The 26,488-nt window shown below is 50.8% G+C and overlaps 1 protein-coding gene across 9 annotated transcripts in view; it reads right to left on the reverse strand.

Annotated features, from left to right (window-relative positions):
• The window catches only part of ATP9B (ATPase phospholipid transporting 9B (putative)), a 223,685-nt gene that overhangs the window by 60,860 nt on the left and 136,337 nt on the right, over positions 1-26,488 (reverse strand). For all 9 annotated transcript variants that reach the window (XM_044242779.1, XM_044242783.1, XM_044242781.1 and 6 more), the window contains one exon: positions 14,019-14,179. In XM_044242779.1, coding sequence (XP_044098714.1) covers positions 14,019-14,179 — 161 coding nt within the window. The remainder of the gene's footprint in view (positions 1-14,018; positions 14,180-26,488) is intronic.

Consider the following 26,488-nt stretch of genomic DNA (forward strand, 5'->3'; position numbering starts at 1 on the left):
GGCTGAGGAGGTACAGGACTTTCTCCTGTGGACTCTGGTCACATTATTTCGGAAAACGTCGGCCTGCCTCCGCTACCCCAGGCACAAGGACCGCCCTGGTCGGGGGTGCGCAGGAAGTGTTCCCGAGCTCGTGGGGTGCCGTTGGGCCTAGGGCGGACTGGACACCCGAGCACTGCCGCCGGGTTCTCCCGAGGGGCTCTCCCCGGCAGCGCGGGCACCGCTCAGGAACCAGCAGCAAGAACTTGCTTCACGAACTACTGTGTCACCAATAAGTGTCAGTGGAGTAGGCTCGGCAGACGGCACCTACCCTCAAGGCTGGTGAACAAGAGAATGCGGATAACCTTCAAGGAAAAACAGCACAGCCGAGTTCTGTTTTTATAGCGAAAACAATCAAGGAAAACGTGTCTTCGACTAAGACTAATGCCACACAGGAAGCAGAAGCCTAGGTTTACACGCGTCCTGTATTTCGGTCAAGTGTTCGTATAACTTGCTTTTCAACGTTAAGAATCTCTAGAAACGGGACGCCTGGGTGGCTCATTTGGTTAAGCAGCTGCCTTCGGCTCAGGTCATGATCCCAGCGTCCTGGGAGCGAGTCCCACATCGGGCTCCTTGCTCGGCAGGGAGCCTGCTTCTCCCTCTGCCTCTGCCTGCCTCTCTGTCTGCCTGTGCTCGCTCTCTCTCCCTCTCTCTCTGACAAATAAATAAATAAAATCTTTAAAAAAAAAAAAAAAGAATCTCTAGAAGCTCAAACGTCAAATAGTACGTTGACAGAGTAATTATGATTATCACCACTTTTGAGTAATGTTCTTATAGAATTTTAAAACTTAGACGTCTGGTCGATGAGTAAAGTACTTCCCGGTAACATGACTTACGAACAAAACAACTTCAGGCCTGCCACTTTGAGAATTACAGATGTGGTTTATACGGTCACGGATACCGGTTATTTTCAGCTCACTTCATTGCTAACCAACCAGCGACGGTTTTGTCATCGAGAGAGCCATTCCGAATCAAGTGGAAAAGCCGTCTGACGTTTCAGACCGTCAAGGGCACGAGAAGGCGACCGCGACCCGCACTGGCACACGAGGAAACCGAAGCGGAGCCCCCGGACCCTGCAGGCGGTCAGGAGCGTTGAGAAGGGGCGCCACGGCCGAGTGGGAGCAGGCGCCTCACGCGGGCTCGCTCCTGACCGAACGGTCCTGCCGGCCTCCCCTCGCTGCACGGAGGTGTGTGAGGAACCGGACGAATGTGAGGCTGTGATGGGGCAGGACCCCCGTCGGGCCGTGTGCCGCCTGCTGCACGTCGACTGTCCTGTGGGGGCTGCGAGGGGGGCGCTCGGGCCCCAGGCCTGCGGCGCTCCTCGGGGACACGGCCACCTGAAAGGGCCTGCACGCACTCTGCCTGCCCGGTGCTTGTGTTTGGGTCTTAATAGGAGCAAAAGTCATTTTAATGAGAAGTTCTACAAAAGTAATCAAAACTTTTTCCTGTAAACCGTCATCTATGGGAAATGGCATAGATGCCGTTTTATCTGAATTTCCCCCAGAGTTTTCCTTCTGTGACATCCTGAACTTCTCTTTTGGGGTGCAGAGACCGACACGGGGCCTGAACCTACGGCCCCGTGCGAGCTGAGACAGAGTTGGACGCCCACTGAGTAAGCCACCGGGCGCCCGTCCACCTCTTTCTGACACTCCGTGATGGCAGGGGACGGCACCCGGGTCCTTGCTGGCTGATCTCCCAACGCTGTGCGCGCAGAGGGCAGCCGTCTCTCTGTGAGGAGCTCGGAGCCCCGTCCCGGGCTTCACACCGTGGCCGACAGACGATCTTCCCTCAGACTCAGCACAAACCCCTCACAAGGACTGTACGACGGTGGGTGACATTCCCACCCCTGCCTCTTCCGGTGCCAAACCAAATCCAGCAAACACGTGTACGGTTCCGTGGGGAGCAGGAGACACCGTCGCAGCGGTGGACGGCAGCAGCGGCCCACACCTGAGCCGGACTGCAGAGACACTCCGTGTTCGCCTTCCCTCCCGTTTCCTGTGTCTCAGTAACCCGCCCACTCAGCCTCCCCAGTTCTCCGATCCCTCTTTCCAGGCTCCATCGGGAAGCAGCACGGCCAAGCGCATTTCACAGGGTTAGGGTAGGTATGAGTTATGCTGATTCTTGAACTCCACAGTTACTAGTTCTATGATCTCGGACACGTGGCACAGTGGATCTCTGAGCCTCAGACGCGGCACCTGTAAAGTGCTAACGACTGGCAAGGACCATGGGGACTAGCACTAGTGCCTAAGGGCAGGTTCCTGAATCATGTCACCGGAGCAGATGATGCCTGGTCTCAACAGTCAGAGAAGGTTTTACACAAGAGACAGGCCCTGAGCTAAAACGGAGTGGACAGGGGCGCACCACTCGGGGAAGGCAGGTCATCAGCGAGGCCCCAGAGCTCAGCCGGTACAGACGGTCCCAGCAGAAGGAAGGGACATACACAGCAAACACACCGAGAGTCCGTGGGGACTGCGACCCCCCGTGCACACAAAGACACACAGAACGGACAGCCCTGGGTCCTAAGAAACAGAAAATCTGCTACAGTATGAGCATAGTTGAAACCGCTGTATGCAAAATTCTAGGTCACGTTATTAAGTCTCTGAACGGGCATGGGAGACTGGAGATCAGAAATAAAGTAGGAGACGTGAAGTCCCAGACCAACCGAAGCAAACAGGTCCCGGTGCAACACGGAGCCTCAGCTGCTGTGCAGGGGCCAGCGGGTGCCACGGGGCACGCCAGGACCTGGGGCTCCCCAGAGGGCCCTGAGAACACGCCCTTGCTCTGAGCCACACTCAGGGGGACCCACCTTCTCGCCTTCCATTCAGGGTGATGTCAGCCCAACCCCTCAGCATCCCCCCCAATCAAGTATGAACCACAGGGTATCGGGGTGTGGCAACTAGTGGACTCAGGACCTCCCCCATCAGACTTGTTTCGGCGTTTCCCTGCGGGCGGGGGGTGAATGCATGAAACGCCGCACACGCGGGAGCGAGAGGACCGTGCATGCGTGTGCGTGCATGTGCACTGACAGGCAAGACACTCCGTGCGGCAACAATGTACATGCATTCACGCGGCAGTGAGCCCACATTTTCTGTGAATACGTGAAAGGGATAAATATTCCTAGTAAAGGACCAGCCCCTCCTTTAGTTCAAACAAGTACTAATCATATGCAATTTGATACACCTTAAAATTAAACGTAAAGGTACGTAAGACGCCAAATGAAGCACATAGTAGATGTGTCAAAATATTAGTAAGAAAGTTAACTGGGCAAAGACAGACCAGATGAAAAGGCTGAAGGCAGAAAATCGATGCTTTCAAGGCTGGCAAAGCTCAGCTCGGCTCTCCACCCAAAGGTGACAGTGACAGTGACCACAGTGAAAGCAGGGCAGAAGAGAGGAGAGCTGGAAGGAGGCATCCCCCAGTGCCCTCACAAAGGTGCCCCTGCAGACCCACCCCAGTCCGAGGACGGGCCGGGGCACTGGGCCTCACGGATCCAGGCTACACACCATGAGGCAGTGCTGGGTTCTGGGAGCGTCAGGGCACTTCTCAGGAGTTCCGAACTGGTTCAAATGGACTGTGTGATTACAGAGCATGAGCCTGAGGCCTCCAACACCGTCTGTGTGAGCAGGTGAGGAAGGCGCGGCCGAGAAGACACGTAGCAGAGTGGGCGGAGGGGGACAACCACGGAGGGCCCTGGGCTTCCTGCTGGAGCCACACCCAACGGGTTGCTGGGCTCCTCTGCTTTGCACCTGTTTTACACATAAACAAATTCCCCTTTAACTTACACATCGGTTAGGAAGTGCATCTGCAGATCTTTCACAAACAAGTACTGCAGTCTCAGTGAAGGGCAAGCGACATCAATATATCTGCAAACACGGACGAGCTGCTCTTTACTATGCAGAAAGATGACACGAACTGAAACAAGATGAATGAAACAAGGGCCAGAAGGACAAGGGCCTGAAGGGGGACTCCAGCCGCTGGGGCCGAGCGTACAACTCTACACGCCCCGCCACCCCCCGAGGGAACAGAAGAGACTGCCTGAGGCCACAGCAAGCATGAGGCGTCCTCAAGGCAAGAACGCCAGCTCGCAGCCCCAGCTTCTAGAGCCCGAAGCCGAAGCCTCCACCTCCAGTACACACCAGCTCTCACGGGCAATGCTGAGGACAGTGTTTGGCTTTCTTGTAGCTTCTGACTCTGAAGTCGGTTTTAAACACACAGAAGTAGCAAAACCAGGGGGGTTCCTGGGTGCTCCCCCAGCGGCAACACCTTTGGCCTGAAGCACTCTCTCCCGGCAGAGCTGATGTTACGGCACGATTATGTCACACACAGGGTTCACTCGGCCTCGGCCACGTTTTACACACACTCTTCTGCTTTCTGTGTTCCAAGGACAGGTTCGTGTCACGCCCTGTCACCATCACAATCAGATGGTTCCAAGAGGCTTGCACGCTCCTCAGATTAACCCCCAATGGCAGCAGCGGCCCAAACCCCAAACCCTGGCAACCGCTGAATTGTCCATCATAATTTTCTAACTTCAAGAATGTCTTATAAATGCCCAAGTTGTTCTATGTATCAAAACTTTATTCCTTTCTATTACGGGATAGTATTCATCGTACAGACAGACCACAATCTGTCTACGTCACGTTATTTTAACGGCACCTACCGTCCCCCAGTTGGCCATTGCCACGGTTGTACACTGTTGTTAAAAGAAAGTCTGTGGCATTCTCAAGAATAAAGTTCATCACATTTGGGACCTGAAAATTCTACCTACCCCTGGAGAGTCCTGCTAGCAAAGCTAATCAGAAAGTTTCATTCCAATTTGTCTTTCTTTATGCAAAACTGCAAGACAGTTCTATGATCTTGGGTAATGGCAGTTATCCTTTCTGAACTAATGCTCCCACTGAAAACAGCAAGAAATACTGTATAAAATATTTTTCATATTTCTTAAAAGAAAGAACTGAATGGATAGTAAGGAATTTCTGGGTTGAACCCACACCAGGTTCCATGAAGGTGAAGGAAGTGCCAGTCAGCAGGCTGACTTTTCTTTCAACAGGCTGCGTGTAGGGGCAAAAACAAAGACTGGACCATCAACAGGTGGAGGCCCAACACGAGGCCCTTCTTTCCACGGGAGGCAGGGCTGTGACGGCTACACCGTCACCCTGAGGGGGAAGCTGGAAAGCAAAATACCTCTGCGTGCAGCTGGCAGCAGCTCGTGTGATTCAGTGACTGCGACTCTCCGGTTTGGAGGAAGATGTTCTGAGGCAGGTGGTGCCTCCAAGTACACTGCAGAGGCGAGTGTACAGTTTCCGGAGAAACAAAGCTCTCGTCTTTGACCTCACATTACTCCTATAATTAGCTTTTCAAATATAATTACCAAAGAAAATTCCCACCAATAAACCGAAAACAAAGCACAACAACAAGCAGCACAGCACTCAGGGAAACAGTGTACTCGCGCGACGGCCAGAGGGAAAAACCAGAGGACAGGACTGACAAAAGCAGCAGATCCCACACGAGACTGACACAGACTGCAAAACAAGGAAACATATGGAAAACCAGAAAGATATTTGCGAGCAACAGGCAAACATAAAAATGAATAAATCAGGGCGCCTGGGTGGCTCAGTGGGTTAAGCCGCTGCCTTCGGCTCAGGTCATGATCCCAGGGTCCTGGGATCGAGTCCCGCATCGGGCTCTCTGCTCGGTGGGGAGCCTGCTTCCTCCTCTCTCTCTGCCTGCCTCTCTGCCTACTTGTGATCTCTCTCTGTCAAATAAATAAATAAAAATCTTTAAAAAAAATGAAATAAATGAATAAATCTATAAAGATACCAAACAGAATTTCCTGGACCAAAAAGTATCAGTAACAGAAATTAAGAACTCCACTGGTTTGACAGTGGCCTAGACACAGCCAAAGATGAGATCAGCAACTTGGAAGTCGGGTCGCTGGAGAAGATACAGAATGGGGAATGAGGACAGAAGGTGGAAAATAGGGAAGAAAAGGAGAAACAAAGAGTGGGGTTTAGGACACTGAACAAATCTCACATTCACGTCCTCAAAAGAGAGGGGACAGATTAGTATATAAGGAGACAACAACCCTGTTTTCTGGGATAGGAAAGGAGTGATTCACAGACTTGAGCAATGCACCAAATCCTAAGCATTATATGAAAAGCAGCTTCCATCCCCACACAGCGGGTCTGAGCACAGAGCAACAACAAGGAGTAGGTCGGAAAGCTATTGCAGGGTGGAGGGCACCGAGGAGCAGAGGCCCATGGATGCCTGCCAGCAGAAGCTGCAGCCAGAAGGCAACATGGGGCATGTGGGTGGAACCGTTTCATGAAGGGAAGCCAAACAGAAATCTAGAGCGTTCCCAACAAAGCCAGAGTCAACAAAACAATACATTTCTGACAGAAGGAAAGTCACTCTACATGAAAGGCCTGAAGTGTAGGAAGAAATGAAGAAATACACGAGGCACTGAAATGCACAGGGAATGTGCGAAACAACAGTATCTTTGGGACTTAAGAACGACTCGGATTAAAGTACTTGACAAAAATGGCACAAGGTCAGAGGGATGCCAGGAGGTAAACATTACTCTGAGACAGTGTGTACAGGAAGTGACTACCTGTGGTTCTGAGAGAGAATAATGCTCTCAGGTCACAGGCTAACTATAAGAACAACCAATACAGCTTAAAACCTTTCAAACTAGTGGAGAGAAAGTGGAATTATAAAAAATTGTAAGTAAAATGGTGAGACAGGAGGAAAATATAGAATAGGTAAGTCATACTAAAAAAAACAAAATAAGATGGTAGGTTTAAACCAGAAATACAACAGAATCACAATACCTGTGTAGGCAGCATTTGTCGGAGTAGGTAAAAATTAAATGTGAGAGACACACATACACACACACAGAAGGGAAAGTGCAAAATGGAGCAAGACAAGCCAAGCACATCACACCCAGCAGGCACGGCTACATGAGCATAAGACGAAGTAGAATTTAACGCAAAAAGCTTTCCCAGAGGGGTGCCTGGGTGGCTCAGTGGGTTAAGGGTACGACTCTTTCAGCTCTGGTCTTGTCAGAGGGTTATGGGGTCAAGTCCCAAATCAGGCTCTGTGCTCAGGTGGAATCTGCTTGAGGATTCTCTCCCTCTGCCCCTTCCCCATTCTCTCTCCTAAATAACTCTTTAAGAAAAAAAGCTTTAGCAGAGATAAAGTCACTTGATAATGAGAAAATACTTAACTCAGCAAACATATATAACAGTTTAAATCTGTATACATCTGATAGCAAAGCCACAAAATAAATAATTCCAGCAACAGAACTCCAGGGAGAACAGATTCCCAACACCAATGAGAGATTTCCACAGGGTGCTTAGTAAGTGAGAGGAGGGAGAAAAGCTAGCAGAGGTGCAGAGAAACTAAAGCACAAGATTAACAATCTTGGTTTACCAGACATGCTCATATTCCAGCAATCCAGCACCCAGGTTTAAGTCAACTAGACATCCAGCCCTACAACGCATCTCAGCTAAATTCATGCATCCGAAATGAAGGTATATTCTTTGAAATGACACAAAAAACTAAGTACGAACACAGATAATAATTAGGAAATGCAAATACACTTGTAATAACCACCGGTCAAAGAAGAAATCACAGTGGAAGCTAAGAGATATTCTGTACCTGACAGTAACAAAAATACCACTACAGAAATGTCTGGAATGTAGCCAAAGCAGCATTTCCGTGCAAATTTATAGCCTCAATGACATATATTCAGAATGGGAAAAAAAGGCTAAAAATTCTAGTAAAAGTTGGGCAAGGTTTCCATGGAGAAATTTTTTAAAATTTCAAGATACTGCAGAAGACCTAAAAAATTAAGAGAGATATGTTGGGGTGCCAGGGTGGTTCTGTTGGTTGAGCAGCTGACCCATGATTTTGGCTCATGACTTCGCTCCACGCTCAGCAGGGAGTCTGCTTACGTATTCTCTCCCTCTGCACAACCCCCTCTTGCTCCCTCCCTCTCTCCCTCTAAAATAAATAAATCTTTTTTAAAATATTTTATTTATTTATTTGACAGAGAGAGATCACAAGTAGGCAGAGAGGCAGGCAGAGAGAGGGGGGAAGCAGGCTCCCTGCCGAGCAGAGAGCCTGATGCGGGGCTCGATCCCAGGACCCTGGGATCATGACCTGAGCCGAAGGCAGAGGCATTAACCCACTGAGCCATCCAGGCGCCCCTAAAATAAATAAATCTTAAAAAAAAAAAAAGTTGAGAAATGCTAGATTCATGACCTGGAAAATTTAATATTAAATGCAAATGGCCAGCAAGAACAAGGGTACTCCTGAAGAACACAAGGAGGAAAGGCCCCGTTCTAGGACAAAGGGGTGAGAGGTCCAGCAGTTTGTTCTTTGCTCAGGAATAGACAGCCCCCCAAGGGAACAGCACAGGAGACCCAAAGCAGCCTGTGCGTGTCTGAGTCCTAGTGTACGACCGAGGAGCTGCAGGTCACTAGGGCACCGTCCTTCTGACAAGGGACGCCGGCACAACTGGTGTGGACAACAGCGATACCTGAAGACCCTGTTCAACACTATTTAAGAACCGTCACTCCAGTGATCAAGGACAACCCTGCTATGCTTTTAGAAGCTAATGCAGGAGGACAGCTCCATTGTCTGGAGAGTGGCTCGAATGGCTTCCTAAACAACATACGGACAGTGACAACCAAGAGCAAAAAAGACTTAAAATCTGACTATGCAAGATTACTACTTTCTCATAACTGCACCAACTGTAAAAACTCAAGCTACAGATTGAGAAAGACGATCCGTATAATGCGGGCCCGAGAAGAAGACCTGTATCCTATGAACACTACAAACTGCCCAGTAGGGCAGACTACCCCAGGTTAGGAGAGCTGGGGACAGTCTTCTGTGACCGGCTGCTCCGTGCTCTGGGGCTGCACACCTGCGGCCTCTGGAATCTTCCTTTTCCCTGGGGGGCAGTGGCAGCCCGCAGCTGGGCGGCTCTGGGAGCCCCCTTCCTGCCTGTCGGGTCTGGGGGGTCCGATGGGCTTCCCTCACCGTAGGCTGTCTCTGCTCCTTCCAGCCCGAGCTGGCAGTGCTTCTGCTGAAACAGACTCTCAAAACCTCTGTGCGTCTCCTGTGCATGTCATGGGGACCCACGCTCCCTCACAAAAGGCTTCCACGCAGATTTCCCTCGGATAACCCCATCCGCTTCAGGCTCTGGCCGAGACGGGTGAGTCCATGAGTCACAATCATAACCTCTTCAGCAAAAAGCCGTCCAGCCACAGCCTGGCCCTCCTTCCTTGCATGCTTTCCAAACTGCATTTTCGAATACGGGTATCTTTCGCAATCTGGATAGGCTGCAAATTTCTGCCGCCGCTGACTGGTTTCCTAGGTCGGAAACACTCTTTTCCCCAGGCATTCCCCAAGCTAAATGGAGAAGGAATCCCTAGTGGAAGGTTAAGAGAGTCGACTTCTAGGTTCTGATGCAAATTCTACACCCACATTACCTGCCATTCTCAATACTCTGTTCTTACTGCGCAGTGCTCCGAGCCCTGGGTACTCGGTCCTTCTGGCGGCTAAGTGGCAGAGTGGGGCCCCACCCTCCGCACGACATTAGACAAGACGGGCCCACGTGCTTCTCGGAAGGGACAGAGCCCTCACCACCAGCACCTTTCGACCGCCATCGCCCACGCACGGCCCGTGAGGGTAGAGGCCCCCTGACCCGGCACGGACAGGACAGTTTTCTGAAGCGTCCGCTGGAACGTGACAGCACGCTGGAAAGCACGTGTGGAGAAGAGCTGCTGGCCCACACGCAGCCGCAAGCGCCGGCCTCACGGGGTCTAACTGTGCCCCGAAGAACTGCGCCGGTGCGGGTTTTGTCAGAGCGACACAAACGATGCAGGGAACCTGGACCCGTTCCCATCACGGGACTTAAACCCGGTCACATTTTCCTTAAAAGACAAAGTAAACTATCAGGTGACTCAAAACTATTTTGTCAAGAAAAATTTCCATGAAACAGCCTCAGTTTGTTAAATTTGAAAGCCTTTTTATCAACCAATGAAACCAACCAACAACCAGAAACAGATTCCCGACACAGAGGACAAACGGGTTACCCCGGGAGAGGGGGCGGGGGACGGTGAGGCAGGTGGAGGGGATTCACCAGTGCAGGCCTCCAGCTGAGAAACAAGGGAGTCTCAGGATGAAACGTAGAGCACCGGGAGCCTAGTCGGTAACAGTAATAGTGACCGCACGGTGGCCGACTGACGGCAGGGAGTGTTGGGTAAGGTGCGCCGCTGTCCGATCGCTACACTGGACACCGGAAACTAATGTTAACTCTGTGTATCAACTGTATTTCCATTAAAAACACGTGTTAGGTCACTGGAAGAAAAAGCACTTAACCTTCCAAAATTGTGCACTTTGAAAAAAAGGAAAATTTTTAAATCTATCCTTTATTAAACTGAAAAGCATATTTACCAATACTAGAATGTATTATTATTCATATTTTAAGGAAACTTTGCAAACGGAAAACAAACTTGGTTGAACTGCATGCAAACCAAGCTCTGTAAATTGCAGCCTACGCTCTTCCCGCTGTGCAGTTTTCATTTCTTCGGCTCAATCAGTCTGCTTGTGTCCTCACACTGAAAATGATGCGAGGTCTCACGCTGAAGCAGGCCGGAGACCTTCTGGAGTAGACAGAGGCGCAGGTACAATTCTGTCTAGTAAGTCTCTCCACACTTGACTGAACACGTGAATATAAAACCATTGACTGGAAAACCAGAACAAGGCAGATCTGAGAAACAGTACGTTCCTCGTTTTGTAAACAAACTTTTAAGAAGTCTGTACAGGCTAAATAAGAAAAGGTCATGATCTCAGTGCCCTCGGATCGAGCCCCACATCGGGCTCTTTGCTTGGCGGGAGCCTGCTTCTCTCTCTCTCTCTCTCTCTGCCTGACTCTCCGCCTGCTTGTGATCTCTCTCTCTGTCAAATAAATAAATAAAATCTTTAAAAAAAAAAAAAAAAAGAAAAGGTCTATGTGTAAATATTGGTATATTTACATATACATAGAAATGCATATTAATATTTACAAGTCTGTATATGTACACATTTCTGAAAAGCCTTATAGTCTTTACCAACGGTAAAATTGCAGAAAATATATATTTATTTCCCTTGTTATTCAGTATTATCTAATTTTTTACTACGAATATATATATACAACTGAAAAAAAAATGAAAATCGGTATCAGCTTAAAATTGCTTATAAAGGGGGCCCCTGGGTGGCTCAGTGGGTTAAAGCCTCTGCCTTCATCTTGGGTCATGATCTCAGGGTCCTGGGACCGAGCCCCACATCGGGCTCTCTGCTCAGCCGGGAGCCTGCCTCCTCCTCTCTCTGCCTGCCTCTCTGCCTACTTGTGCTCTCTCTCTCTCAAATTATAAAAAAAAATCTTTTAAAATGCTTATAATGTATTATATCTCATAACCATAATTCATTTTTTTTGTTAACTTGATAAAAGGAAAAGTGTCAAGTCTTTTTATACTGTCATGCTGAAGAAATTGGAGAGTCCACAGGAATAAAATATTTCCTTGAAAAATACAATAAAATTTCAGTGGTTTTCAATGGTTTCCACCAGTGAAATACAGAAGTGCCCTAGAGAAAAGGAAGAGCACCCCCACGAGGCCTTTTGCATTGTATGACAGTCTCGAAAGGCACATCATAAAAACATGTAAGAACGGGCAAAAGCAAAGAAATGAGGAGAAACTAGATTAATGAAAGCAAAAACCCCAAACTAAACCAAACCAAAACAAATTACTAAGAAAATGGGTGTTTGCTCTGTGGATATGGGAGTAGCAGACTTTTGCTGGCACTGGCAGGAGGACTGTGCCAGCAAGTTAACATGTGCAGTGCCAGTCGCTATGGACACAGCCGGGCAAGGGGGCTCCCACGGGCAGTGGGGTCCACATGGGAACGTGCGGTTCCTGTTAGGCAGTGGTGTTCATACCGGGGCTGGTTCACATCAGGCACTGGGGTTGGTTCACACGGGCAGGGGCGCTCCCACTGGGCAGGGGGGTTGGTTGACACCATATAGCGGGCCCCCTGAGCTCACACCTTCCAGCAGTAAGTGCTGCTGGTGCCTAGTGGGCTGTGTGTGGGCTGCTAGGCACGTGGCCGACTTTCCCGTGAGGAGCTGCAAAAGGAACCCTTGTAGGCCCCGGATTCGAGTCAGGAGGCTCTGGGGGACAGTTCAACGCAGGAATGACATCAAGGTCCTTGATCTAGGGAGCAACAGAGTCAAGCCAAATCAGCAGACAAAACCTGCAGAAATGGGTGGCTGCGTGGGTGCTGAGAGTAAGGGAAGGAAGGAAGGCTTCCGGCTACTTCTGGGAGACATGCCCACGTGTGCCACGTCTGGCAGCGAACTCTGTGTTGTATTTACTGTACAAGACTGAAAACACGAGCGACGCGGACTTATCGCATTTGCAAACTGACCTTCCTTCGGGACCATACTTCCCACATCCTTGCACTGAGAACGGGGTGCGTGTCGGGCACCAGGCCGGCTGTGCCGGGACGGCAGGAAACCGTGAAGAGGCGCTCTGTGCCAGGTTCCACGCACGCATCTGGCCTACAGGTGCATCCACGTCCCCGCAGGACGCCAGGCGACGTGCTGGGCGCAGGTCGGGTGCTTGCTGGTGGTGGCGACTGTGACCAGGCCTTCGGACTGCTATTGACCAGGACGGTCTCAGCCAAAAGGGTCAGTTCCGCGATGACTCCTCAGTAGCTCTGGTCTGCCCATTTCCACTTACCAGGGAGTTTCTGGGGACAAAGATGTGTCACCAGAGCCCCCTGCTGGCACTCGCCATGTGTCCATGGGAGGACCATGACGCCGCACGACAGCTCGACAGACTGTGTGCACACTCGCAGCTGCTCAGAGCAGGGCAGGACCTCCGGAGCGGGTCCCTTCAGAAAGGGTGAGATGAGCCCTCGGGCACGCCGTGTGCTCTGTTCTCAGCCCTGAGCCCGACGAGCCCCCTGTCCCCACGGAGCGGGTGGGCACAGAACCGCAGACCAACAAAAGCAAAGAGCAGTGACCCGTGGGGACGGCAGCAGAATTAAAACAGGCTGATGGGACACCAGGTGGCCGGCCGGGGCCTCCCTGAGCACAGGGGCAGCCCTCCCCGGCCGAGAAGGGCCAAGGCCAGCGTGCGGCCTGGCGGAGGAGGGGGAACGCGGGGCTGGAGGGGCGGGCGCTGTCATGGGCGCCCGGGGGCACGCGGCAGCTCCGCTTCGGCCCCACCCGTGAGTGAGAGACATCGCCTTCGGACCCACTTGTGGAGAAAGCTGGTCTTTCTCTTCAGAACGTTCCCAGCCCTGGCAGGAGCGCTCTAGCCCGGCTGCCTCTGTTCTGCGTCGCAGAAGATGCTGCTTCCTGCTTCATCAGGGTTTACTGGGCTCTAACGGCCGAGGTGCCCAGTCACAGGCAGGAAGCATCTTCTACAACGTGTTTGTGGACATACTCTACAACGGACTGCCATCTACCTGCACTGCGAATGTTCGCAATTAAGCTCCACAGACACCGACCTAAGTACTCATGTCCGATGTCGCGGGGGATTATCACCGAGGGATCGTTGGTCGTCAAGGGGCCGCGCTCCTCCGTGCTCTCGCTCGACAGGCGCACGGGCCGGCTTCCGCCGTCTGCCGCAGGGCCCGTGTGGATCCGGTGGTCCGACGGGACTGGAAACAAAGTCTGTCAGCGGTACACAAACCCCGCCCAGCTCTTGAATTCATTATCAAAAACTCACACCAGGAAAAAGCATCAGATTTAACAAAACGGACTTGGCCCCCCACGGGATCTTCCGCGGAAGCCGTCACCAGCGCTCGCGGCTCCCTCTGCGGCTCCCTCTGCGGCTCGGCGCGGCCTTCCTGCTCGCCGACAGAACAAATGCCCGTAAGTCACACTCCGCGAAACCAGCTCTTTGTTTTACCTTAATTCTTACACGTACCTGATGGGGATGATGTAGGACAGGAGGAGGAGGAACCGAAACAGGTTGCGGTACCACGGGCCCGCAAATCCTTGCAAGGTTACCATGACGACCGAGAGAGCGACTAGAGCCCCAAACAGCGCTTTGGTCAGCTGGTTGAGTTCAAGGTCCAGCAACCCAACCTGAAAGGGACACACAGAATTAGGGCATAACCATAAAGTCCGCAGTATTACAAACTGGGATACATGGCAGCAATGAACGACATCCTCACACTTCCTCTGGTATGAACTTATCTACGACAACACACAAAATGCTATTAACTCCACTCTTCTCCTGAAAAGCCTCTTAGAGATTTAGGCAGAATTTCTTTCTTTTTTTTTTTAAAGATTTTATTTATTTATCAGGGGGTGGGGGAGAGAGCGAGCACAGGCAGACAGAGGCAGGCAGAGGCAGAGGGAGAAGCAGGCTCCCTGCCGAGCAAGGAGCCCCATGTGGGACTCGATCCCAGGACGCTGGGATCATGACCCGAGCCGAAGGCAGCTGCCCAACCAACTGAGCCACCCAGGCGTCCCTTAGGCAGAATTTCTGAAAGGGAGTCACGATCCACAGGGCATTTCCATAACGGATGTACTGAGACAGCCGGGTATCCAACCAAAACGCACCCAGATCCTTTCTAAAGACGAAAATGCCGTGACAGCAGACGGGCAGACTGGGACGGGGGTGGGGGCGGCGCGAAGGACGCCAGATGCGTTCCGTCTGCAGAGAGAGGATGCGTCTGTCCCTCCGCATGTGCTAACGACGCTCAAGTGCATCCCATGCTACAGGTTTGCGTTCAGATGGAGGCTCCCAGGAACAGGACACTGTCCATCATCGCCATCCGCCAGGAGCGTCTCTGAAAAAATCCTTCTCTGAACTAAGCAGAAAAGCAACGGACCAGGTATTAGCTTGAGTGAATACCTTTTGAGTGTGCAGGCATCCTACTCTTTAGGTTCTCCCAGTAAGGTCCACAGCCCCAAATTCGTTCTGTGGATTGCGTCTTAGCTGAGCAGAATGCAAGGGGCTATGTCCACGGGAATGAACTCATTTTAGGGTGCATTCTGGGTGGGATCTGAGAAACGGTCAGTAGTGTTCATTCCTCAAGTCACAGGTGCACAACTTTGATCTCGCGCTCCGGCGGTCTGCCCACTGTCCCCCCGCTGAGTCGCCTGGCTGGAGGACCACACTGTGTTAGAGCAGTGGGCGGACGCGGGGTTCTGGGCTTTTCTAAAAAGGCTTCAGAACGACACAGGGGGAGAGGCGGGGTCACACGGCAAGGACATTTCCTCAGGCATCAAAACGTCAGCTCATGGAAGGCTGGCTCTGCCGGCTGACGGGACGGCCGGGGCCAACTGCACACCCTTGTTCCCATCTGTAAAATGGGGTTGGAGACTCGCCCCGTAACAAGACTCAGGGGTGAAGACGAGGCACAGCCCCCGGCACACAGGAGGCCCCCACGCGCGTGTTCCTGCTCTCGTTCTTTGAGTCAGAAGCACCGCGCTCGGAGTCCGCACTTCCCGCGTCTGCGGCCTCGGCCTTACCCTGGCTACTCGCTCTCCTCACCCCGGACTGGGGCCCCCACCTGCTCACCAGCTGGGCTCCGTGCCGGGCCTGGAGAACCGACGGTCTCCCCTGGGGACCGCCCAGCCTGCCTCCTCCTCACACGGGGGACCCCGACAGTGACCGCGTCTCCCAGCTACGACCACCGGCCACCGTCTGAGCTCCTCCCCACCCTCACACAAACCGCAGAAGACCATCATTTAACAAAGAAAGCGACTGCCCTCACTTTGATGAAATAAATGAAACTATAATTCTCAAACTAAAACATTTCAGGATAACTGAGCTAATTAATTAGCAACTTGGTTTATTTTTTCGTTTCTGAAAATCCCCAATTTAGGCCAAAACAAAGTTAGCTCTCCCCACGACTCAGGCTTCAGTCTGCGTCCGGCGGTGATTAGCACCTGCCACAGGCCTGCAGGAGAACATTCCAGGCCGCGTCAGAAAAACACCCAACCTGGTCCGAACGGCCGGGCGAGCGCAGCTGCGACAATGTCCGCTCATTAAATAAACAGAATTCGATATACTAAGTATTAAATAAACAGTGTTCGATATATTAAGTATTAAACAGAAGTCGATATATTAAGTATTAAGTAAACAGAATTCGATATAGTAAGTATTAAATAAACAGAAGTCGATATATTAAGTATTAAATAAACAGGTCTGCGGAGCTTTCTGCCAGTGCAAGGTGACGAGAAACCGGCCCACCGAGCCTCCAGCGGCAAGAAACAGCCAGTCCAGTAGGAAGAGTATGATGTACACCAGGGACAGAATCACAGGACACACAGCCTTGTCTGTCCAGCTGCTGCCGGACGCCACTCTGCAGCCTTCAAGAACAGCCTAGAAACACAGGAACCACAGAAGTAACCCGACGCTTGCCCGGAGCGTTGGGTTCGGCCTGCCCACCCACCAGGGCCCTGCAGGGTCTGCATCTTGGTCGACCCTCAGGAATCCAGCCATAGGCCTTGGCTCCATCCCCAGCCCGCAGGCTCCGCCCTCCACCCCCGCAGGCCCCGCCCCCTCCCTGCCCCGCCCCCGCCCTGGGAAGACAGTGCCAGGGCCGAGGACTGCGGTGCGTCCAAACTGAGGCTGTGCCGAGGACCCATGCTCAAGTCCGCGCGTGACCGCAGGTGCCCTCCGCCCTACACAAGCGGTCACCTCTGGGCCAGGGGTCACCTCGCGGCCCTCCACCGGCAGCGCTCACCCTCCCCAGAGGGCAGGCAGGCCGCACAAGAGCCCTTGTGGGCTTCTGGAAACTTCCAGCAGACCCGCCGGTAAGGGCTGCTCTTCCCTTGAGAACCGGGCCACAGAAGGGCCCGCACAGAGTTACCAACTGCATTTAAAGAGACACCCAACGAGGACAAATACCTTGCAATTTCCGCTACTTCAACTCCTACATAGTTTATGCTTGAATTATTGAGAAAAATAGGTTTTTGGATTAGAATGAAGAAAAATTAAGCTGAGGAAGTAGAGCATGTTTCAAAGCCCAGAGCCTTCTGCTGGGACAAAGGAGGCTGAGTGTCCGGCCTGGCTGAGGGTCAGATGAAGCCATTATTCATTCCGTCGCGGAGAGAAGACTCAATTACCGCAACCCAAAGATGCTATCAATGAATGCAAAGTGCATATTTTACTCTATTCATCCAAATCCCATTAAAAAGTGAAAGGAATGATTTAATCTGGCCTTCCAGAGTTGGTCTTTTTTCTGTAATAAAATAAAGAATCACTGTCTTGCAAAACGCGTAACCACTGCCTCACACTCTCCCTGCATCCCAGCAGTGAAAGGTTGTTAAAGCTGGGGCAGAAACAGTCAGAAACGGACACAAAGTTTCCTCTGGAAAAATGCCACAGACGGGACCGACAGGAAAAGCAGCCCACGGCACACTGCGACGCAGACAACGCAAGGGTCCCCACCTTCCTGCCCCACCGAGACGCTTGGGCTCCCCCGCCTGCCTCGCGGGCGGCTCAGCCCTGAGGTCCGCCAGGCGAGGTCCTCTCCCGGGCCCTCGGAGCCAAAGGGAAGCTTCATCACTGAACTTTTTACGTCCCCAGAGTAGGAAGCAGCTCTGCAGTCTCTCGGGCGGTGCTGGCGGAAGGAACGGTTCTTCTTTCTGGAAAATCACTGCAACCAGGCTACAGTGCAGTGCACGACCTAAATTCTCGTTTTTCCTTTTGTCAGTTCTAACAAAGTCCACTCTTAGTTAATAGTTCATATTTTCATACTCATTTCTCTAAAACGTGCTTAAAAAGTTTCTTCAACTCGCTTAAAATGCAATCTGGACTCAAAAATAGTAGTCGGTATAAAAACTAGTTAACTTATAAACTTACAGGTTTTATAAAGAAGAAGGCTGCTTCACTTTTGATGTGACTCTCTTCCTTCTTTAAAAAAATTTCTTGAAACACCTGAGCGGGCCAAATACCTTTTGCTATGATTGTAAAACCTTTCCACCCATAAAATATATTATTAATCACTCGAAGTAATTATGACTGTATAAGAAAAGGTAAATTAAGTACACTAGCAAGCAATTTTCAACATTTATTGTAATTTCCTATATTAGTAAAGCAAATTTTCTTCTACTTGTCATAATATTTGTTTTATTTGAAACAACTGTGATAACAAAATTAAATACGCTACTGGAAATTTTAATCTCCAAGGGAAAATTTGTGCATAATGTCTAAGACACCACAATGGTTCTGCAAAGGGGCTGTTCTAGGATAATGAGCACAATAATTGCCTGTATAATCTAAAATGCTACTAATGGCAACGATCGCAAATCCATTTAGCTCCTCTTTAATTTATGTACCAAGTTTTAAATAGCTAATGGTTCTCAGTAAAATAATGGTTTATACCAACAATAAAGGGTAAATACGGTATTCTCCTGCTTAATCAAGAAAAGATCAGTCAGGTCTTTGTCAATGGACGAAGGAGACCCGCCTTATCTCCGAGACACAGCGCCGTCCCATCCGTCTCCAAGCTAAACCCCTATCGCGCCACCAAGTCCGCCCCAAACTGGAACAAAGGTCTCGCGCTGCACAAACTTAGTGAGACAAAAGCCCAACGGGCCCTGGCACCCGCAAAGTGCTGACCATATGGCATCACCCCGGATTAGCACAAAGTGAACATCAAAATGCTTTCCCCATTCTTTGAGAACATTTAGCTTACCTGTTACACCGAGGTGTTCTAGAGTAGAACGGTCAGACGGGAAACGTTAAAAAGCCAATTCAAACTCTTGCAAAAAAGCTAACTAGTATTTTATTTTGTCCGGTATTAACCCTGTACACGGGTCATATTCTGAAACACAGAAAAGCCTCCAGCTGATTTACCCCAGACGGCCCGACACAGACGGAAGTACAGCGTACACAGGAGAGACCACTTCGGGGAAAAATAATGGTGGCCTTGTTTATCGTTCAGTAGCCTAACGCCTCTCGGACCAGCCCACCGGCTCCTTATCGTTCAGAATTTGGATCCTGGCTAGAAAACGGAGATGGGGTGACACTTTACCAAACTGGAATTCTTACTACAAAAAGCACGCACAATCCTTTTAAATATCTTTGAAATAAATCAGCCCTATATTTCCCACTTTCTGTGGACTTTCAAGAAATAAGAAAAAATAAGTCATCTTTAGACCTTCATTTGTATTTATGTATGTATTTATGTATTTCAAATAACTGAAACGCATATACGAACTCGAACTCCTAAATCTTACAGCAGTAACTTTTCCCATTTTGGAGTTTAAATGGAAAGTGTTAGTTTCTACAAAGTGCTATACGGCCTTCTACTCCTTCCCTCCAATCTGGTTCTTTGCTCATCTTTGGACGTGAACTACTAAGCCTTGAGTGTCTGCTGCGCACACAGGCCGACCGTACACGCACACAAGCCGGCCACACACGCACACAGGCCGGCCGCACACTGCAGACGCGTCTGGGCTATTACTGTTCATCGCCTCAGTGATCTGCGAAATAAGTCTCTCCGAGCCATTTTAGTCTATTGGCTCAGTAATCTGTGCTTTTAAAAGCTCCCTAAATAAGTATCAGTACAATTCTTAATGTTACAGTATGTCACCTTAATTTTTAAAAATCGAAATGTATATTTACACAATACACATTTTAAAGTTTGTTGTTGGAGAATATCTCATATCCTACATTTCTGCCTGCCAACAAATGCTGCCCGACTCCTCTGTAGTCAGCAACTAAGGTTTCTGCCCGTGCTTCCTACCCAGTTATTACAGTTTTCCGTGAATGTTGAACAATTAAAGAGAAAATGGGGTTATCATTTTTTACACGAACAAAAAAGTGGTAGTGGGAGGACGAGCTATTCAGCAAGAAGTGAAGCCACTTTGCACATCGATGGGAGGAACGTCGAGCGCAGACAGGATTCAAGGCGCACCCTCAGCGCGCCGGGCTGGTGCAATCGGTAATGGTGTAGGTACACTGTCAGACCGCGTGTCGGCTGGCCGACAGTCAACATGTCCGTCAAGGTGAAATGGTCCTAAAATCTTGAAACACGCCCCTGCTAAGTCTGAAGGGGCCTGAGTGCCCAAGGAGGCTGTTTGGTCCAATGGCTGACCCTGCTGATCGCGGGAGAAACTTCAATACTGGCCTTTGTGTTTCCGGTACCTTTCCTCTCAACAGGGTCCTTTTTACAGCTGACAAAAATGCCAGAAAACTGCAGACTGTCTATGAACATCTGTATACACACATGTGTGCATCTCAGATTTGTCTGTGTAAAACGCAGGCTTGCTGTACGCTCCTGAAGGGCGATGTGCTCACGCTGCCGCCTGTCTGACAGCTCCGACTGCCGTATTTAGAACCGTCACGAAAGTATAACCGGTGTATCAGAAACCATCAGATTTAAAGCTATACAGTGGCTTAAAGATAAGTGGTAAATTCAATTTTTAACATTACAAAGTATTTCATATGCTCCTGTATGCAACTTGGGAAACATCAATGACATGTTTAAAGCAAAAGTGCGTCTTTACAAACAAGCAAAACAGCCCGGGAGCGATCTGGGTATTTCATGTATGCTCCGCGCACAAGCTACCCCAAGTCCAGCACTGAGCACTAAGAAAACCCCGATTCCTTAACGTACAGCACTCTTAATCTTATTTCACAACAGTCCAAGTCATTTATTTGAGAATCAGGGACAGAGGACTAGCATGCACGGGCCGGGGCTCCCGGAATACACCCCGCAGGTGCTGCCGTCACCTTTCCCGCTAGGTTGCTGCTGATTTTACACCAGATCCCCTCTCGAAGGGATGACGTGTTGCCGTCGAGCCGGCAGAGGGCGCTCGTGTATGATGCTTTTTTCCCTGAATCCTGAAAGCCTGCTTTTTGCGTGCAGAACGTCCATCGCTCGTTCAACCTATTCAGCATGAAGGCATGCTATGTACACAGATTTATTTATTTATTTATGTAGCCAAAAAGGGTTACCCTAAACATCTATTTTTGCCATGCGGAATTCAAAACAGAATTGACAGACTAACAGGAGGGGAATTTCCTGAACGGAAATGCACTGTCCCGGGAGATCACGCACCCGGAACGCGTCCAGAACGCTGCGGTAACTGGCACTGGACCGCGGCACCACGGCTTCTGAGGATTTACATCTGTTACACAAACTCAGACGATAAAACGGTAACAAAAGCTTACAGTGATGGCTTCAAGACCCTGCACATATTTACCTTAGTTTTGTGCTAACAGTGTAGGAAGCTATCCGTGTTAAATGGTTTTGCCAAGACCACTCACCAGTTTAAAATAATGACTTCTATAACCTAAGCTATCCTCTGACACTGGAAACCTTAACATTCAACATCATTCACGGGACTGGAATTCCGGGTCACGCATTTGGATTTCAATGTCATTGAATGAGCAGCTGATTCTGGTAATTATATACTTAACAGATACCCTACAGATTGCATGACTTACTCTCAAATCCTTACTATCCACAAACACAATCCCCAAGAGCTTGGGGTCTAGCAATGTTGTCATTGTGTTTAAAAGACAAAGCCTAGAGGGATGTGGAGGAGGGACAGAACCCAGGTCACAGGTACAAGCAGCACCTTGCGCCCAGGGGCTCCGCCCGCGGTCAGACCCGACACTCTTGGGATTTCTTTGTTCCCTAGCAACACGAAAATCAGATTTTTCTAATAATAACCCTAAATGGTACTGATACTTTTACAGAAAGGCTTTTATCAGGCGCCTCAAGAGCCCAAGGGGAAACCGTGCTTCCCGCAGCGGGGGCTGGGGGGCCGCGCCGGCCTCTCCCGCCGCCTCTCGCCACCGGCCTGCATGGGCGAGGCTGGACCGGCCAGCACAGTCTTCTTCCGGGAGACCCGTGCGTGTGCTTTTTACTTCCTCCGCAGTGTGTCCGGTCCTGTTTTAAATATCTTGTGCGTGTGTTCCAGAAACACCCTGAGACACGCCCTTATTTGCCCAGATCACGCTCGTTCACCAGTGCCGGCTGGGAAGCCGAGCCGCACCGCTGACGGCGCGGCCACACCCGCACGAACATCTGCGCCCCCGAATGCGTGTTAAGGAAATCGCAGCCCCCAGCCAGGACTGCCAGCCGGCTGCGTCCTCCAACTGCTGAGCACCACGACCACGTCCCCCCAGGAAACCCCCTGAACGCTCCGTGAGAACCGGGAAAATCACCTTGTGGTCCCTTTCTGATATCCCGAAACTGAGGTGTTGCAGGACTTCTTCCGGCGAGCAGCTTGGTACTGCTGGGCCACAGGTGACAGGAAAAGGCTGGGTGGGGGCACTACGGGCCACAGTGAGGACTGGCGTCCACAGGATGCACGGGGCTGACGGGGGGGACGTGGCCGGAGCAGCCGCTGGCCCTGGCACCTGCCTGGCACTGTGCCAGGAGAGCTGCTTTTTGTTCCTTTTTTAAAAAGCAACTGTACATAAGGGGGGGCTTTCCACCTGGTTTTCGTCCCCTTATAAACCTTTGGTTAAGGAAATGGTTCAAGTTTTACTAGTAAATGAGGTCATTAATTTTCAATGAAACCATAATTTGCTACCTGAGATCCTCTCTCGTAAGGGGGCACGACACAGAGGAGCCGGTAGCTGCTCGGTGACCAGCCTCCACACGCTGCATCTAAACGCCTGCTCCCGTCACCGGCACACACGCAGGGCTGGTTTGTGCGGGGAGTTCTCCGCCTTCGTCAACAGTCTCCACAGAACTGCTGGGTTCCAGAAAGTCCTGGAATCCGACACGGAGCGCAGCCTGCGGAGCTGCCAGGTCGAGTCCCACACCCCGGGGCAGGGAGGGAGGACGGTGAGCGGGAAAAGGACGCGGGGCCACCTTAGTGGTGCGTCTCGCTTAGCAGGGCTCCGCGCATGAGCCCCTTCAGGCAGCCCCACGGGGACCCACGCGACACCGCCGGCCGCACGTCACACGAAGGCTGCAATGGCGTCCGGCCACGCGTCACGGTCTCCCCTCCATGTTTCGTCGATGACTGTGTGAATATGCAGGAATTTATGGACCATTACGGTCCCTGCCCCGATCTCCGAGCATCAGGCACCTATCGCTGCATAAACCGCTCAACAGTGCTTTTACATCAAGAGTCGTTAGCGGGCTTGACAAGACCTGTGACGGAGACGTTTACTGGCGGCACGCCAGGAGCTCGGTTCACAGAGCTCGTGAAGCTCCCTGGTAAGGAGACACACGCCCCCCGACCGTACCCGTGTCAAGCACAGGGGAGACCCGCAACACACCTGAGACCAGGGTCTCAACCGTCGTGGGATGACACGTTGTGAACTCGGGGACTCGTTCTGCCCCTGCTCTGGGCACCCCCTCGGTCAGCATCAGCAGCGAATGACCCCCTTGTATGGCCAACGAAGGAGGACAGAGAGAGAGACAGCAGCGGAGAGTGGCCGGTCGGTCTAACATCTGACTTTCAGTCAGTCCGCAGTTATGATTTACATTCTGGTTTTGCAAGAAAAAATGGAATTTAGCAGATTTGCTAAAAATTTTAAATGACAAACTGGAAGTAGCTGAAGAAACTTTCCATCCGCTTTACCGCCTTTATTATGGACACCACGTAAGAGCTTCCTCAGTGCCATCTTGGCAAAATGTAACACTATTTTAAACATCTAAAATTTTTGCGTTACTTTAGGTCTTCAAAGACATTTTATGAACCATTTCATACTTAATGGCTTGTAAGCAATCCCAGGAGTTAGGAATTGTGTGAAAAGTTGCCCAGATTGACAGATAAAGTGAAAAGGTCTGTATTAATTTCCAAATAAAGGAATGCATGGTGCGCTATCTCGCGATGATTACACCCTGAAGTACCAATTAGAACGCGTCAGAACCCAGAGCAAGTTGACACTCTACAATAAAGCAAATAATTTCCAGTTGGAGGGGCAGAAAATGTTAATATGCAATGTTCAAGACTACAAGAATCTTTGTAAAAGGAAGTAGCTAATAAGGTTTAATGATGCATGTCAGGAAGCCACAGTATGTAGGGAAACACAGCTGGCTTCATTTTGTAAACTATCTGATATACACATCTTTCTAGTTCGCGATTATCAGCTGTGCCAGTGCCACGGGGGACAGCTTAGCCTTCAAATCAGGGCATTCTTCTTGTTCTCTCAATTACAAGTAAAATACATTAATATAATACGGCGCTAGAGGCGAGGGCCCTGACTGAAGTTGACCCGCTCACAGAAGAGGACTTAGGGTCGTCTTCTGTGGAATGTCATGGAATCCATCTCACCAGCCTGAACAGGTGACCAAGGGCTAGAACCCTTCAAACAAATCATAAAACAGACACAATGCCGGGATTTAGGCGATTCATTACCTTCCTCAAACGGTCACCATCGTGCCTTGTGCACGAAAACACAGACGAACCTCCACATGCTTGTACTGAAAAACGCCACAGCCCGCGGCTGGGCTCCCCTTCCAGGGGTGCGTGTGTGTGCGGGGAGGACCCTACTCCGAAAGGCCGTATGCGTCCTGCTCACACACGCTCAGCTCTGGGGGACGGCAACGTGCAGGTGACAGCAATTAGCAGCAGATGACAGAAGCACTCTGAGTCTACCAGATGGCAGCCAGGGTCACTGAAGCCTTCCACAAGGAAGCCCCGTGTTAGGCAACTATCAAACGTAAAAGCTCTTAGACACAAATTAATTATTCAGCCACCAGAAGACAACTGCTAGGTCACAACACTAATATCAAAATGCTGTTAAAGCACTCGGAGCCACTTATTTTAAATGTAATTACACATATTAGCTGCTAAAAACAAGCATGCCGCGTAATGATGAAAAGGTTGCCCTAAACTGAGAGAGCTAAAATTCTAGTAATTAGTGAATTGTCTTACGGCAGAATATACTCACCAGGTTCTCCCTCTGGAAGAGGTTGTTTATGGCAGAAGCCGGGAACGGCCACGGCCAAGGGGGTCTGCACAGAGCGCTCCCCGGACCTCAGTGGCCCACGGAGAACACACGTGACGCAGCAGGAAGGGGGTACGGGGTCGCGGCTCCTCAGCGACCCGAGAAGAGTCTCAGAATCCCGGACGTGGTCTATCAGGCCTTGGTGCTCAAAAATGACGTCTTACTGCGACAGAGCAGCCAGGCCGGACGTAAGGAGACACGCGGCAGGAAGACTTCCGAGGGGCTGTGCCGTCTCGACCGGGGGACGGACCCACCGTGAGCTGGTTTAACACCGGAGTTCGTGTCCCTATGTTCTACGTGAAAAGAAGATGCTCCAGGCAACGAAACAGAAATGCACACATACCTGGTTTACTTTAATGAGAGTAATTCCACACTAGCCATGAACATAAATTACTTCACTTCCGGTCGGATTGATTTCTGACTCCCACGACCTTGCCGTTCCCACCCGGCGCGGCCGCGCGACTCCTGCTGTGGGTGTTCGTGGCTCCATCACGGGTCCGCACACCCGGCTGACCGTCCAGGAGCTTCAGTCTCCCCCGGTCTGGCTCCCTGGGCCGGACGCAGCCCGGCTGTGGACGCTTCCTGGGCCCACTCACGTGCACTACAAGTGACCTCATCCTCGTCTCCTCCGGTGACACTTCCCACTGACGACACACTTCCAGCAGGTCCATAAAGTAAAGCCTGGTCAAATCCTGATTATCAATACTCTTCTTTACTGTTTTTATTTAAATGTGGTAAAGCCTGCCGGCACGGCACCGCCAACTTGGGGAAAGTACAGACTAAAGAAAATGACTGACCAAGACGACTACCGAGGACGTCACGAGTCGACAAAGCAAGTCTATTAACCAGCAGCAGAGTAATCAAAGGACAAATACCCCCTCGCCGGCCGTTCTACCTCAACGTTTCCCTCCCATGCCCTTAGTGGGTTCTACCAAGCTCCAAGCAGGGACGGGCGGGGTGTGTAGAGCCCCGAGGGTCGGGCAGGAAGGGTGGGGGCACGTGGAATTGCAGGCCTGAAGGAGTCTCGGAGACGCACTCCACACCCCTGCGTCTTTCAGCATCTCCCAGAGCTGTGACACTTAATTGCTGATTAACTGTCCTTACGAAGCGATGCTCTCAAGAAAACAGCAAGGTGAGACACATATTCCTCCTAAAGGATAATCATCTAACTTACACAAGAGCAGTCAGACCCCAGAAGCAGCTGCCGTGAGATGCTGAAGTGCGGTTTGGTCATCAGATTTCTCTTAAACAATGATCCACCGCAGGTAAGCTAATTTTTCTTCAATTTCCTTTCAAAATAAGTATGACAAGATGGTAGGAAATGGCACCATAATGACTAGAATTTAAACGAATTAATTCTTCCCAGACTATCTTAAGTACCTCTAACACCCGGCAGCACACGCCTTCTTCCCATCCGCCTGTCACCGCGACAATAGGCCCCAGGCAGGCCTCGGCGCACGTGCCTTCCCAGAGCCCGGGGCTCGCGCTTCATCCTGGGCCCCGCTCCC

Source organism: Neovison vison, chromosome 3 (assembly GCF_020171115.1).
Source record: "Neovison vison isolate M4711 chromosome 3, ASM_NN_V1, whole genome shotgun sequence".
Classification (NCBI taxonomy): domain Eukaryota; kingdom Metazoa; phylum Chordata; class Mammalia; order Carnivora; family Mustelidae; genus Neogale; species Neogale vison.